The 17,418-nt window shown below is 42.3% G+C and overlaps 1 protein-coding gene across 2 annotated transcripts in view; it reads right to left on the bottom strand.

The window, feature by feature from the left end:
- The window catches only part of LOC124711255 (probable G-protein coupled receptor Mth-like 1), a 369,949-nt gene that overhangs the window by 26,945 nt on the left and 325,586 nt on the right, over positions 1–17,418 (bottom strand). For both annotated transcript variants that reach the window (XM_047241226.1, XM_047241227.1), the window contains exons 8-9: positions 14,849–15,038; positions 2,375–2,622 (exon numbers count right to left, since the gene is read on the bottom strand). In XM_047241226.1, the coding sequence (XP_047097182.1) occupies positions 2,375–2,622; positions 14,849–15,038 (438 nt within the window). The remainder of the gene's footprint in view (positions 1–2,374; positions 2,623–14,848; positions 15,039–17,418) is intronic.

The raw sequence follows: 17,418 nt of genomic DNA, 5'->3' as shown, positions 1-17,418 counted from the left end.
CCAGTCCAGTGGTTGGATCAAGAGTATTCTTTGTGCAAGTGGACACAGCTCGATTCGTTGGGGTAGGGCTCTGTAGCCTGTCACGGCAAAGCTGACCACCCTAACTGAAGTAGTGTACCGAGTGCAGTAGAACAAGAAGCTGATATGGGTCTTCGAATGAAAGGATTACATGTTAACGGTTGGATGACGTAATGAAGTCGCTTGGGTCACAGAGTGCCTGGGCTGATCGCAGTGAACGATGTAATTATGTTGAAAGCAGTTTACGAAGGACACAAGAGACTCATTTTAACTCTGAATGTCAATAAAACTCTGTCACGATGATACAAAAATAATATCCAATAGAGATATACAATAACAATCAATGATCACACTGTGACCCAATTATCCACAAATGAGTGTGAAGATGTCCAAAGATAAATGAAAAGGTTCAGTAATGATACTGACCTTGCTGTCAGCCAAGTAATGACTCTCTCTGATACAGACGAAATGGAGCTGTAGTTCAGTTATCTGTCAACAAAAATGAATGTGTTGGCTGCACCTAGTAATAAAGATGAGCAACTTCAAATTGCTGGGCATATAACGTTAGTTTTATATCCTACTCCGCATAGGTATAACAATGTTTATGATCACTCACACTCACACAGTGATGCACAAACCGATGGAACAAACAGGCTGTTCTTGTGTCCAACGATGGAGGATTTCACAAAGTGAACTGCTACCCAGAATCAAAGTCCAGAAAGTTGTGAAACTCATATTAAGCACATGCAGAGAGCTCATGGAGCCACCCGAAATGGAATACGTAAGCACAAAGAAGGTTAATCACTCTACTGTCAAAGACACATATGGAGGGCTTCAGAGAATACTGAGAAGTGCTGGATAAGTGCAGGGCCGAGGAATTTATAGGCACTCTCACGTCAGTGGACTGTCCCATGTTACCTGCCTGCACCTGCAGAGGCATCTTCCGCAAGAGAAAGTTGCAGTTGGCTGTTTATAACCTTCCTTCACGTTGACACTTGCACTGGGTGTGGAATCTGAATCACTGCCGGATACTAAAGTTAGTATTTCCAACCCCAGGCAGAGAGACTTGATCAGTATTTCATTTCCATGTTAACACTGAGTTCTGTGTAATCTGTAAGAAATACGAGGGTTGTCCAGAAAGTAAGTTCCGATCAGTCGCGAAATGGAAACCACAGCGAAAATCAGAAAAGTTTTATCTGCAACGGTTAGGTACACCTTCCACGTACTTCTCTACATAGTCGCCGCTCCAACTTCGAGTTTTGTCGTAGTGTTGTATCAACTTCCCAATATCCTCGTCACAGAAAGCAGCCGCCTGTACTTTCGGCCAGTTATCTGCACCGGTCTGCAGCTCGTTGTCTGTGGAAAAATTTTGTCTTCAAAGCCATCGGTTCTTGTGAGGAGATATGAGACTCAGGGGGAGCCAATTACGGACTGTATTATGGGTGATCAAACACATCTAATCGGAAACGCTGCAGGAGCGTCTTCACTGCCCCTGCAGTATGCGGCTGAGAATTGTCATGGAGAAGGAACTGCTCGACAGTTGTGTTATGTGGGCTGCATGGCACAGGCGAAATCTCTAACCAAGCCCTCATACTCGGCGGGAGACACTATTCCCTGCGCATTTTTCCGTGTTCACTGTTCATTCAAAACTGAAAAGAGCGTCGCGACACGATCGACGGGCATGCTAGAGACACTGGCCAACACACCTGTGCAAAGCTATACCGGATTTTCCCAGTGGTTTCCATTTTGCGACCGATGGGAACTTACTTCTTAGACAACCCTCCTAGTATGATTTATCAAGAAGGTTGAACTACCGTCAGCACAGGATGAGAGACAGAATAAAAGTGTAATGCATAAAGTAAATTATACATCTCATACTGTAGCACATCCGCCCATCAACCAAAGTCATTCGTTCTATTTATTCGAGGAAAATAACTGATCAGAGAACTGTGAGACAGACGTCACATTGTAAGCGGAAAGAGCTGTACAATATAAAACTATTAGCAGAGCACACCACATGGTTCTTAAACTGTTCTTATGTTCCACCTATCATATACTACAGGGCAATTAGAATGCTGTCATTTATAAACACTGAATTCAGGAATGATGGAGGCAGAGTGTAATTTGTGCCAGGTACCTCCAATATACCAGTGATTAGAATAGCCATGGTACCAGCCAGCTACTTGGCATTCCTTGACAAAAGTCACTGGTCAAATTAGGTGCTAGTCAGGTTATACTGTCCTTCAAATGGAAGTAGTTTGGAAAGAAAGCAGGTCCACAAGGACAGCCTAGACATTTGTGCTGTGGCAGCAGAGACAGAGTGCCAAAGAAGGCCTTAAAATGGTAGAGTACGCACCTGATCCAGAACCTCCATGACCCTCTGATGGCGGCAGTGAGCATGGGCACCAGGAGGGCAGTCGTGACCTGAGCAGCCGAAGCACGCTGCGCTTGCAGCAAAACAGGTAGAACAGGAAGACAGCCCGCAGTAGGTTCACCAGGTCCGTCAGGTACCAGTAGTAGGCAGGTCCGCCCACAGCCCACGACACGATCTCCATCACCCACGTCAGTCCCATCAGTCCAAACAGCTTGGTGTACAGCACTAGCCTGTGGTGAAAAGTGCACAGTGTGGGACAGGTGACACAATATGGTGCAAGAAGGGTTCGGTAATGTCTTGTAACTGACTTGTGTGATGTTCCTGATATGAGACAATTGCTATGGATTGACAGCCACGGCAGGCCGGGGTGGCCGAGCGGTTCTAGGCGCTACAGTCTGGAACCGAGCGACCGCTACAGTCGCAGGTTCGAATCCTGCCTTGGGCATGGATGTGTGTGATGTCCTTAGGTTAGTTAGGTTTAATTAGTTCTAAGTTCTAGGGGACTGATGACCTTAGAAGTTAAGTCCCATAGTGCTCAGAGCCATTTGAACCATTTTGACAGCCACGTGGACCAGCTTTCTGGTGTGCCTCTCCTCCAGCTCAACACCATTTCAGCCTGTTGGCACATTCGTTTATCACCTGATCTAACCAGTAATGCAACCTGACACCAAATTCAGTCCCTAGTCCACCAACCAGAGTTGATCAGCATATCCCTCCACTGATCAGTGGCATGTACCTTATCTAGCGAACCTGTTGGCATATTTCCTCCCTGGCGCAACTATCGGATGCAAGCAGACTAACAGAAAATACTGCCCCTATATCATCAGATTAGCCCATAAAGTCCAATAGCACAACCAAACCATAGATTAGTTTTATGCTTCTTCACCAGCCAAACGCGATTTCAGCCTACAGACACATTCCCTCCATAGCTCGTATGTGCAATACATGCAGCCTGACAACAAATTACGTCCTTATGAGTAACCCAATACATGCAGCCTGACAGAAAGTTCTGTACCTACACCACCTGCTTAGTGCCTGGGAACTGTCAGCAAACCTCTACCATTGATCAGTGGCAAGTTCCTTCTGTATAACAACGTCATCTCAGACTGCAACCCAAACTAATCCACAAGCTACAAGAAGACTGTCAGGAACTCCTGTTTCAGCAGCTGTATCACATGAGCATATCCTCTCTGCAGGTCAATTGTATGTGGCATCATAAGTAACTCAGCACCTAGAGATTACATCATTTCCCTATTCCCTGTCCCATACTTCATTTCTTCGTCAAAGACTTGAGTTTATACCAGGAGCTACCCTGGGAAACAATAAAGTCAAAAAGGGACACAGCATAATATCAAAAAGTCGACTAGAAAATGTGTAAGGAATAAAATAAAAATGTTAGCATGTTCACTTCCCAAACAGTTTCAAATCCATTTTTTGACACTGTGTGTCATTTCTAACATCGTTGTATGCCGATGTAACTCTTGCTGTTGAACCAAGTGTGCTGGAAAATGCTCTTTGAATGAAACCAGTCGCATATTAAAGAATAATTTTAACAGCAGCTTCCAGTGCTACTAGAGCTCATTGCTGAAGTTTATCATCGCTGTAGAGTACAATCAACAGGGAATAATCCAAGGCGCTCGTAGGCATGTCGCCTTTGTAGCTGATCATCCTGTAATCTCTGCAGCTCAAAGGGTCCTTATTGGTCTAGCTATCTAGCTTGCTATCATGCTATATCTTAAATACATCATATTCTCAGACCATTGGCTTGCCCTCTCCCAGAGCACATCAACTCTATACATTAAGCTTGTCACTCTGTCCTCTTCCAGACTGCTAGCTCTCCATCATATCACTTCAGCTCTTCCTTTTATACCCCTCCCCCACTTCCACAAGATCTCCCATTCCCAGTTCCCTACTGAATGCCTTTCATATCTCTTCAGTTTTTTAACACGAAGAATGTTCTGGTCCCAAGCACACATCTTCAGTAGATCAGTTTGCGTCTCTCCTACACTTTCTCAATAACTTATAAGAACTTATGCGGCATAATGCTCAGGCAGGCCATCGCAAACAGCCAATGGGTATGCCAGCACGCCACCTACGTAATGACGCAGACAGATAGAGCATTTTCCGGCGAAAGATTCCGAGTTCGAGTCTCGGTGCGGCTCACAGTTTTAATCTGCCGGGAAGTTTCATATAGGCGCACATTCCGCTGCAGAGTGAAAATTTCATTCTTGAAACTACAATAGTGATGGCATAGTGTTCTGCAATATGTCATTCTACCAGTAATGGTGGCTGTGATTGGTTCTACAATGGGGTATTCTACTATTAAGTGGATGCGACTAGTTTTGCAATGTGGCATTATACCGTTAATCGAGATTTCCCGAATGTGGAAAATCATTCATGCCAGAACGATCTTTCTTGAAACAAAAAAATTGTTTCCTGACGTGAGCTGCCCAGAGGCACTTGTCCCCCAGACAATACAAATGCCTCAATCTGCCTCTGGTGCCTTCGCCTCTCTATTAAACTCAAAGCAAGCAATATGTCGCAAATGTTAGATACTTTTCCACTTGCAATTGTATCTGACAACACTTAAACGATATTCATAAGTTTCAACTATCCAAAATCCCATATGTAAATGAAAGACAAATACCAGAATTTCAAATAAGAATGTGACAGCGGTTAAATAAACTTGTATCAACCTATCTTTTGTGTTAATGAACATGTTTACTCAGTTTATCGATGTTACTTTGTGCGGAAAATCAAACCAATAAACAATTTTATGCTCACTAATAAGAGAGCAGAGACGTGCCGAAGATGCACTGTGCTACGTTTTCCTAGTCGGGTGGCATATGATGTTGGGTGGCCGGAGGTGTGTGGCTCGTGGCTGCTGTAGAGCGAGGAAACACTACAGTGTACACTGTTCTGATTTCGACATGGATGTAAACTATTTTGTGGAATTGTTTTCGGCAGTGTTTGCTATTATTGGTGGTGTTAGAAAGTGAAGCGAATTATCTTTGGGATTCTATGAGACTGATACCATTAGCAGACATCAGAAATGTGGTTTATAACTTGAATTCTCGCCTTTGTGCTTGCACTCCGCCAGGTTTATCACTAGATCGTGACTAGATACACTCCTGTAACAGCTCGAGCGGAAAACAACGCTTCCTCCAGAAATTCTGCATCCTACAGTGTTGTCACATCGTGCAGATGGCTGGACATAGAATTGTGGGATGTAGCCAATTTCCTTGGAGCCTTAAGTGAAAGACTCGGAGGTAGTCTCCTGCAGCAGCCAGCTGGAGCAGGGTTTCATGTCTGACACAGTACGTTTGTCATGTTTATATATAACTGTTGTAGTAATTTGAACAAGAACTTTATTTCACACCCATCAATAATTTGAATAATGCTACTACCATAATGGCGTAGTTAAGCACATATTAAACTCATTACGTTTTACAGATCACTGATATCCTTGAGCTATTTGACACTGTCCAGTCTACAGTAAATAGCAGTTCAAAGATCTGTTGACAACAACTGTCACTGCCAAGCTGATTGAACCTATCTGTATGCAGCAAGTTTAAACATTATTATTGTGTCATTGTATAATAAGTTGCATGATGTAGATATGGAGTGTTGTCTCTCTCTCTTTTTATTTGTGTGACCATTAATTTATAAACACACGTTTATAGGTACATAATATTATATGATTGATGTGGTATGTGTTGTACATTGGCTTCAGAGTAACCACTTGGAAATGGCACATCTGCCAAATCAGGTGATTATGTGAAAATAAATGACTGCGTACATAATGTAGCCACGGGGGAAGATAAAATCGCTCTTTAGTATTGGAAAGAGTTTAATGGTTTTTGAAGTATGACCTGATTAGTTACCATTACCAAGAAAATGTTATCATTTAAAGAAATTAATATTTCTCTGGCTCTAATTAAAATTCGAAACATATTTTTATATGCTTAGAAACGCTATAGTTATCTATACTATACTTTACTCTCAGCATTTTTTATATTTGTAGGAAGTAGAGGCTTTCAAACTATTTTCTATTGTCACTAAAAGCATATCACTGTTTTGGCTGTCTGCAGACAGTTCTTGACGCACAATATCAGTGCTTTGGAGTTTCAGTAACAAATACCAACTAATTTAAATCGCGCTATATTCTGTGTACAAGTCAGAGTGTTTTTCCCGAACCCCCATCTCTCCTTACACTGTTGTGGTGTGCAACACAGAAGGGGAGGGAATGCGGTGACCTGTTGCCGTGGGGATGTGCTGAAGGGCCAGGAGAGGTCTTGTACTGAAGGCACAGAGACAGATATCTCAGACAGAGTCACCTCCTCCATAGCAATCAACATGGATTCTCGAAACATCGCCCATGGAGAACCCAACTTTCAAATTCTCAGATAACATCTTGAAAGCCACGAGTCAAAGCAATCACGTGTATGCAGTATTTATCTCCTTCTGGAAAGCATCTAACGCACTACCACACCAATAGTTATTAACAAAAGTGCGATCATGTGGAATATGGAACAAAATTTGTGACTGTGTTGACGATTAGTAGGAAGGATGCAGCAGTTTGTTCAAATGGTTCAAATGGCTCTGAGCACTATGGGTTCAAAAATGGTTCAAATGGCTCTGAGTACGATGCGACTTAACATCTGTGGTCAGCAGTCACCTAGAACTTAGAACTACTTAAACCTAACTAACCTAAGGACATCACACACATCCATGTCCGAGGCAGGATTCGAACCTGCGACCGTAGCAGTCGCGCCGTTCCGGACTGAGCGCCTAGAACCGCTAGACCACCGCGGCCGGCCAGCAGTTTGTCATCGACAGATGTAGAAGTTACTTGAGATATGTCCCATGGACGTATATGGGACTCCACCTGATCATTTTGTATAGTAATGACTTTGGCAACACTCCTCTAAAACCATGTCTATCTTTAGTCCGACATTGTGGGAACCCAGACATTCGAGCAGCACACACTAGCGCTCCTTAACTGACGTGTTACACTTTTCAAACCTCTCACAATTAACAATAGTCATCCTTTCTCTTTCCCTGCAAACTGCCTTATCTATTCATTCCACTTCATGTCTACATCCTGAGCTGGATAACATTGGTTCCCTGGGCACATCAGACTCCAAAGTGCGTGTGCATGGAGAACTATGGGATGGGGTCTCCTGACGCAGCAGCAACCGAACAGTCGCACCGGGCGAGGAGCGTTTCAACGGTGCGCTCTGACTGCCGCGGCTGAGGCCCACAGGCCGTACCGCCAGGCTGCGTTCTGTCTGGCAAAGCCTTAAGACAGCAGGGTTGACGAACATTGCTCGTGGCCCAAGATGGTTGGCTGGAACCTGCGGACGCTCTGAGTTAAATCAAGGACTCTCAGAGTGTGGCTGGTGCTTCAGGCTATGGCGCCCAGTAGATGGCATCGCAATGGCAGGTGTACTTTGAAGCCTGACCCATAAGGGCTAGTTAACAGCCCCTACGAGCTAGTTGGTGATGTTACTCGATTAAGCTGTAGCACCTTGGACACACATTCGACCAATGACTGGTGTGGAGACTGTGCCCGTGGTGTGCACATGCCTGATGGAATGCCACTAATGGCTGAGCTGGGCGTGTGTTGGCTCTGCTACATCCAGTCAAAGATGTACGACAGGAGCTGTGTTCCCGTCAAATAGTCGTCTATGGAAATGCTACTTCGTGCCACAGCATCCAGCAATTGCATCCATCGTTAATGGTAGAACGCCGCATTGCAGAACCAATCACATCCACCATAAATGGTAGAATGCCACATTGCAGAGCCAATCACATCCATTCATAAGTTTCAACTATCCAAAATCTCATATACAAGCGCAAGAAATTTCGATAATTGACGTAGTTGATTGATTGCTACAATTTTGCCTTCGTACGACATTACATTCAGTAGGCAAGGTTCACTGACCGTGTGTAGGAGTACTGCATGCTCAAATTCAAAATAAAAATCAAAGGAGGGGGGCGGGGCAGGAGTCTTCCTGCATTTTTGCTTGAATATCATCAGTTTTGTGACTGAGCATTCCTATGCAATATTATTGCTGGTGACGTATTATGATACTTTTATGTTAACCTCTTAAGAAGAAATTAATTGTTGAACCCTAACAAAAGACAAATACTCGAACAAGGAGAATGTGAAAACATTATTTTGCACGTGGTCTCTCAAAAATGGTATTGTGCACTATGAATCTCTCCCCAAGGGTGTGTCCATCACGCCTGGAATTTGTTGCCAACTGTTGAGACACATTTTGGTCTCAGTGCAAGAAAGACGACCGACAAAACTGCATCAAGTGTTACCCCTAAACGATAACACACTCTACTGGTTTGACAAACAAAGCTATCTTGGATATTGTTTGGGAAGTCATTCCTAGCCCACTTCTTATGACCTTTTGCCCTCAAATATTTCCTGCTCCTTGTCGAGCAACTGTCAATAAAATTCCTTTCCTAACGATAATGTACTTCAGATCTGACTTGACGATATCTTTAACCCATAACCACTAGGTTTCTATAGTTGTGGAATTGATAAAATATTTGAGCGTTGTTAGACTGTTTTAAATAATGTAAGGGAATATATCGTTGATGATAAGTTCTCCTATGTTTACAGTTCTCTACAATAAACTGCTGGAAGAATGCACTTTACTAATACAAATGAATTACAACTTAACTAGATAATCTTATAATGCATGCCTATTTTAAGAAAACATAAATTATCTGTGACACTACTGTGCCTGTGTCGGCGTGAGTTAATGAGATACTACTCACTCTGGAGTTCGAAGAAGTCTGTGTTTACTTGCTGCCGTGTGTCATACTCAAGTAGTCTGAAAATGCGGAGTTTTATAAATGAGATTGTGTATTCACAAAAACCAACAACATTTTTGGCACATGCGAAAAGACGCACTATCGAATGTGCAATATCAACAATTTTTTGGCCCATACACTATGGTGTACTGGAAGTAGCGCCCCGAGTTTTGATGGAGAATTTTACTTAAGATTTTCTTATTTATGTGGCTGCTCGTAACTCTGTCATAAAACAGGTATAAATCTGGTCTCCAGTAAGACTGGAACCGCGTGCCAAAGCAGCCTTCAGTTTAGATCTGCCTCAGAGCTAGCAAAGACCTGTGGCATCTGTCTCTGCCTTATTGACGAGGAGGATAAATTGCGAAGTAGAAGACGAGATTAGTTGCAATATCGGTGTACGATGACGTCCCTGGACTCAAAACCGAAAATTTATGACTTTGTATCACTCATTAAGTGGAAACCATTCACATTATTCAGTGGAAATGACAAGAAAATATCAAGTAAATTTGGCAGCATAATTCCATGACATCCAGGGCGGAACTTGATGATCACACAATTGCCAAACATATTGTGCGTTTTTACCACGTTTCAGTTACATTACCAGCAGAAGGATAAGTTTCCCAGCCGATCTGTTCCTTGAGTCAGCTCGGAAGTGAACACAGCAATCTTAAAGATAGAGCTGCCAGGTCTAGAATACCAAAAGTGGTTTTATTCTCACTTCTGTAATTAGTTTAGAGTCTACCTCATATCTACTAAAAGTACTCAGATGCACCGGCTGCAAATTAAATATCGTAAATCGCTATCTGTCACAGTTAGTTTTGTTTTTCTGTTATAAGCACAATGAAAACTGAAAAGCTCATTCACCAGACACGATACGCATTTTTGGAGAATCTCCAGAGTTATATTGCAAACATTTTTAATAGGAACATATCCTTTTTACAGTTATAGACTTAGAAAATGTTTTTCTTTTGTCAATGGTGATATCAAAAGAGGCACACATATGAAGAGACAACAACACAACATTCATTTCTAAACATGAACATCCACAGGGAGACTTCGTAAGGTACGAAAGACAAAGTTCCATTTGAAGAAAGGCTACTGTGCAGGAAACCATACACAATGACTGAAGAAGTGGGCTCAGAAAGTTGTTGATAGTGAAACCACTGAAGGGCGTGCTCAGTGCACGCTCTACTCCAGTTTCTGCCAAAAGCAGTTGTTATCAGAACGCGGAACAAATAATATAAAACGCTGACAGTAATGTCTAGTATAACGCATCCTTAAACAATTCTGTCATTGAATCTGTAAATATCGAAAGAACGAAAAGCATCATTTACTCGTTATGATTGCAATAAATTCCTACTGATGCCTTGTCAATAAAAGAGAAAAGCGCTTATCTCGAAGAACTTTTCAAGTTGCAGTACGTTTGAGACAGAGAGAACCTGAAATAACTACTGGTTCAGCAAGCTAAGATAGGCGCTGTGGCTCTATACAGCGCCTCGCAATCAGCACTGAGTGTTATTAATTTAGCTCCTGACATTTTGATATGAAAGATGCCTCTAGACCACCACAATACGAAAATTGACGAGTGGTAATTAGACGGCACAGATGGTTAGACGGTTCTAGAACTTGCGGAGACTATCCAAACACTGTTGTTTCATGACACAAAACTACCGCTATTTTATCTTAACAGTGGTCACTGTTAGCCGGATTACAGCAGGTATGTGAATCAGAGTGCAGCAGTCTCTATTTAGTCAAATAATTAATGGTTAGTATATTTCACAACAGTGGAAGTAGGGTTACAGATAGCTGATTATTTGACTAACTGTAACATATAGAACCTGTGTAGTGATTGTCATTCCAGTTGCATAGCGGACGGTAATATTTGCTTTGCACTTATCTGCAGTATTACTGCGACAGTGAACTCTGTTGTCATTTTTGTATCTCATGAGTTGACGATTACGTTCCTTAATTCAGATTATTAATATTGATGCCTAATGCAAGAGACGTCGGTGCCAACTTGATTTTGCAAGTAGCGGTGAATGTTTTAACTATATTGTGAGCAGTTGTTAACCTGTCACGTAATACGTAAAAGTATTATTTGTGGAATGGGGTGCATAAAGATTCATTCTTACCTGTTCTGTGACAAAGCTACAAGCAGCCACATTTAAAATAAATAAGAAAATCTTAAGTAAATCTCTCCATCAAAAGTCGGCTCGCTTCTTCCAGTACCCCACAGTGTAAGGGCGAGAAATTGTAGATACTGGACACATGATAATGTTTCTTGCCATTTCTGCTCACATTTTTTTTTAAAGTACACAATCTTATTTATGAAATGCCACATTTCCATACTACGTAGGTATGACACGTGACAGCATGTAAACATACACCATTTAAAATTCCAGAGTAAGAAATATCTTACAAACTCATACCGATATAGGCACATTCATGTTGCAAATACTTAATGTTTTCTTAAATTAGACGTGCATTACAAGGTTGTAGTTGTACGTTAATTCATTTATGTTAGTACACTAGATAAGTGGCATTTTTCCAGTAGATTATTGAACACAACAATAAACATAAGAGGGAAAATTGTCATCAACAATATATTCTCCCACTTTATATGAAACCGTCTGACAATGCTTAAGTAGTTTACCGATTTCATCCCTGTAGAAACCTACTGGTTCTGAGTTATTACTGTCGTCAAGCCAGATTTGAAGTGGGTTCACTTGTTAGATAGAGAGTGGGAAAAGTAAACATTTGATGGGAAAAGGTTATAAGAAGAAGTGTATGAGAGATGATTCCCAAACAATATACTGGATAGCATTGTTTGGCAAATCAGTACAGTGTGTTATCGTGTAGCAGCAACACTTGATGCAGTTTTGAGACGCTACAAAATATTATTTTCACACTGTCGTCTTTTTTAGGGCTCAGCCATTAATATGCTTTTAAGATGTCAACATATAATTTGTCATCAGAAACAGCACTGCACAGGAATGCTTAGTGAGTCAACTGTTGATGTACAACCAAAAATACAGTGAGAGTCAGCCCTTCTGATTTCTGTTGCTCTGAATTAGAGCATGCAATACTCCTACATCCGACATGTCAACCTTATGTACTGAATGCAAATGTCACAGAAAAGTTAAAAGGTAACAGTTAATAAAATATGTTAATTATCGAGGCTTCCTGAATACGGAAAATTATACTTACCAGAACGATCTTTTTGAAACAAGAAAATTCTTTTCTGACGTGAGTTGCCCATAGGCTCTTGTCCTCCACACAATATGAATGATTCGATCTACCTCTGTTGCCAGAGAACGAGTGGAAAACAACGCCTCCTCTAGAAGTTCCAAATCCTACGTTGTTTCCAGATCGTGCAGATGGCCGGTCTTATAGTTGTGACAGGTGCGCAGTTTCCTTGGTGCACTATGTGAACAAGTCGGAATGTCTTTGCAGTCGCTGGCCGGCTTCCAGGTTTTAGGGTAAGACTGTACCATGTATATGCCCTATCTAAGTTCTAACAGTTAGTCACTATCCGTGAACATCATGCACTCTTCTTTGCTTTCCACACCCATTTACCTTTCCTCTAGATTCTTCTGCATCTCATCAAGTTCCCACCCCTCCTCGCCTTTAATGGACACTACATGTCCTGCACTAACTGAAAACTAGACAATGACCTCGTTATTTCTACTGTGATCACCAGTTCTGATGTGCAGCCATGCCTTTACCAGCACATCCCACTGTCCTGACATCTACACACACTCCATATCCTATTCCAAAGAAATTTCAATCAACTCCCTCTATGAGACATTGAAATTCGCCCTGATATTGATCCTTCCTATCGGTTATAACACCTTCCCACCTATACCACTCCACACTAGGGATCCCTTCTATCTCTTCCCTCCCAATCTCTCCCCATTCCTTCTCTTCATGATACCATGGACCTGCTCAGCTGCCAGACTCCTCCCCACTTTCCGTCTTTCCACTTTACACACCAACACCTATCTTCACCTCCATAGCTGGTTCCCAACGGACCCACAACATTTTTTATCCAGTTCCCTCCTCAAATCCTTTTTCTCATTGCAGGTCCTCCAGTATTTTTGGTGAAGTTTTTTTAAAAGAGCGACAGGATTTGCGCCATGTGTTTTCAGTATATATATTTGTTTTTATCTTTTAGTTCATAGACTTTAAGTTAAACAACAAAGGAAATCACTAGCTTTAATGTTTTATGTAAAGCCTACAGAATTCATGCTTCTGTAGATTTTAAAGACATATCTATAGTGTTCACTTTTTAATCAAATTTGTTTCGTTTTCGGACCTGTGGCTGTGTGAAGTGCAGTAAAATTAACGTCATTGGAAAACATTCATTATGTTTTCCACGGGCATGGATGTGTCCTTAGGTTAGTTAGGTTTAAGTAGTTCTAAGTCTAGGAGACTGATGACCTCTGATGTCAAGCCCCATAGTGCTTAGAGCCATTTGAACCAATTTTTTTATGTTTTCTGGAATAGTGTGTGCACTAAGAACCAACCAGCGGATACTATTCACTGCTAGTAACAGAGCAAAATCTATCTTATAATGTGAATAATTATCGCCTAACTCAGTGCTTGCATGTTCTGATCACATATCTTGCCACAGTTGCACGACTCCCACACAGCTGCAGACAATCAATAAAAGTGTAACATCTGATGATGACTCGCTAGGCGATTCGAAAGCGGTAATGGGATGGTAAAGAAGAACGAAACAAAAGGCGACTGGTTGCAGTTATTTCAAGAAAGGTTTATTCATCACAGTCGTAGTGATCGTAATCCATAATGGATGAAAGTTTTACTGGTCATTTATGTTTTCGTTTCTAATAAAAAAATTGGCAAAATAAATACCTGCATAATGCCAGGATTGTCAGCTAGTATATTTTCATAAATCTGTGGCTGTGGCACCCGATATAAACTACTTATCACTGAAACATGTTTTGTTTTCATTGGATTACAAAATTACCTCCTCAGCAACGAATGATTCCCGAGTTTCGTATCTCACTGTGTTTGCCATGTAGAAGATGTTTTTTTTTTTTTTGGAAATCTGTTAGTACAGTATTTTGCTGTTTCTATCTCCTACAAAATTAACGTAAAACTTGTCGGTAGTCGCACAGAGTGGCTGTGCCGTTAGAAGCGTCATCTCATTGATTGCACGGCCCCTCCCGCCGGAGGTTCGAGTCCTCCCTCGGATATGGGTGTGTGTGTTGTTCTTAGCATAAATTAGTTTAATTAGTGTGTAAGTCTAGGGACTGATGACCTCAGAAGTTTGGTCCCATAGGATTTCACACACATTTGAACTTGTCAGTAGTGTAAACCTCCATAATGTGCCCAAGAGTGTGAAAAATCTGTTCTTAATTCCAATTGGGGCTGGAATTAGGTGTTTCCCTTAAATAAATGTAATTTTCGCATCAGGAAACGTTTCCTAGTCGAGAATAAGGAGGCCCAATGCTTCGCGCTGCAGAAGTGGCAACACAGCGCGAGGCAACACTGCCACCACAACTGCCATTGGCGCCCTGCTGGCGGGAGCCGTCCAACCAGCGCTCTGTGAGATGTCGAATACTTTTTAAACGGTACTGTTTGGAGGCGGAAGCTCACCTCTGGCGTTCCTTGCGGTAGATGCTGTGTCCGCTGGACTTGCCGCGGCGGCGCCCGTCCACCATGTTGAGTATCTGCGTCTCCTTGTGAGCAGAGACGATCTTGACGGCGGTGTAGGTGAAGAGGGAGAGGTTCCCCAGCAGCAACACAGCCACCGGCCCGTAGAAGAACAGCAGCGTCGCCTCGCGCCCTGCCACAGCACAGTCATCAGCGTATCTGCGGCTAGTAACACTGCAGTCGTTACGTGTAAAGGTACGAGCGTCAGCCTTCAGCGATCAGGAACGCGGTTCTTACACTACTGCACAAAACTTAAGGACGAAAGTAACTTTTACGTGATGTGTCACTGCGAAATACGAGGTACGCTCACAAAATAAGTTCCGTTTAGCTATATAAAACAAACGAGTACAGATACAGAAAAAATATTTATTGTAAAAAAATCTACAGCTATTAAACTACTTTTCTACATAGCTCCCGAAATTTTGTAGGCACTTGCCATAGTGAGGCACAAGTTTATGTATGCCTTCTTCACAGAAGGTTGCCGCCTGTGTATTCAACCATGTGATAACATGTTCTTTCAGCTCTTCATCATCGTCGAAGTCTTGATCTCTAACGACAGATTTTAGGTGTAAGAAGAGATGAAAGTCGCTAGGAGCGACGTCCGGGCTGCACGGAGGATGATCAAATGCGTCCCATTGAAATTCCAATAAGAGTTGTTTGGTCACATTCACCATGTGAGGTCGGGAATTATCGTGGAAAAAAACAACACCTTTTGACAGTAATCCTCGACGCTTGTTCTGCATTGCACGGCGCAATTTCTTAATGGTCTCGCAGTAACCATGTGCATTGATTGTTTGGCCTTGTGGTAAGAAATCAATCAGCAAAATGCCTTTTCTGTCCCAAAAAAAAAAAAAAAGATGAAGTGTGCCTCCATTCCACTGATTGCCGTTTTGTTTCCGGGGTGTCGCACGGTACCCAGGTTTCATCCCCCATGACTATCCGCAAAAGAAAACCATCGCCTCCTTCATTGTAACATGTCAAAAACTGAAGTGCACTGCCCATCCGTTGTTTATTGTGTTGTTCAGAAAGAATTTTGGGTACCCAACGTGAGCAAAGTTTTCGAAATTTCAGTTTTTCAGTAGCAATTTCATGATGAGTGATAGTGAGATTTGCGGAACTTCCGTATCAAGGGCACTAAGGATAAACTTACGGTTGTGCTTAATCTTCTCTTCAATTGTATGAACCAGTTCATCAGTAACCTCAGATGGGCGTCCACTTCGTTCTTCATCGTGCACTTGATCACGTCCTCCATTGAACAGTCTGACTCATCTTCTAACCATTGAATCACTCATAGCATTTTGTCCATAAACCTCGCAGATTTGCCGATGAATTTCCTTTGTTTAACTTTATTTGCATTTAGAAAACGAATCACAGATATCATTTCTCACGGGGCTGCATTTTCAATTGCGGCTGCATTTTCAATTACGGCTGACATTATAAAGAAGCGCTACAAAGCACACGTCGGCAGGAGTGATCTAAAAATGGTGTAAATGTCTTCTTGAGTCAGAGTAACTGTCGCGCATCCTCGGAACTGCGATCGTAGCGCTGCCGCGGATAGAAATGGAAACGGAACTTACTTTGTGGACGACCCTCGTAACATAACGATCTTGGATCATACATAGAAGGAACTGCTACAGGATAATAAGGAAGGTAACTGAAATACGATGAGACGAACCGAAATGATACTTTCGTTGCAAAACAAGAATTACACTGAAGTCACAGGGATTTATGATGAAAAGGTGGGACATCATATTTAATAGACTGTGTGTTCCCATTGTGGTCACAAGTTTGGTAATGAGTTCTTGTGGTAGGGCGTTCCATGCCTCCATCAAAGAGGTCGAAAACTGCTGGATTGTTGGTGCTGCATGAGGACGTCTCCGCAACGCGTCCCACAAGTGGTCGATGGAATTTAAGCAGGGGGGAGGGGGGGGGGGGTGGGAAGGCAGACCAGTCGATTCAGCAAATATCGTCTCTTTGGAAGAGCTCATTCGCCTGCGCATTTTGATGCGGTCGCGCTCCGTTGTCGATAAAACTGAAGTCAGTACTGAATGCACCTCATAAAAGTCACACATGGGGAAGCAGTACACTGCCACGATACTGCTGAGAAGTAAGCGTTCTGTGTTCAAAGATTTGGAAATCACAAGTACATGCAATATTACTGTCCTCCACCCTACAACACCTGGACCATCAAAACCATTGTGTTAGACAATATTCCTGGGTGCATTACGTACTTCCATCACTCGCCATATGGGGGTATGTAATGCAGCCAGGAACATTATTGAACATGATCGTTTTGGTGGCCCATATGTTATGGTGTTGGGAGGTACACTACCGGCCATTAAAATTGCTACACCAAGAAGAAATGCAGATGATAAACGGGTATTCATTGGACAAATATGTTGTACTAGAACTGACACGTGATTACATTTTCACGCAGTTTGGGTGCATAGATCCTGAGAAATCAGTACCCAGAACAACCACCTCTGGCAGTAATAACGGCCTTGATACGCCTG

This window comes from Schistocerca piceifrons, chromosome 8 (assembly GCF_021461385.2).
Source record: "Schistocerca piceifrons isolate TAMUIC-IGC-003096 chromosome 8, iqSchPice1.1, whole genome shotgun sequence".
In the NCBI taxonomy this organism is placed as follows: domain Eukaryota; kingdom Metazoa; phylum Arthropoda; class Insecta; order Orthoptera; family Acrididae; genus Schistocerca; species Schistocerca piceifrons.
Note: the sequence above shows the minus strand (reverse complement) of the source record. Positions and strands in the feature narration are given on the sequence as shown.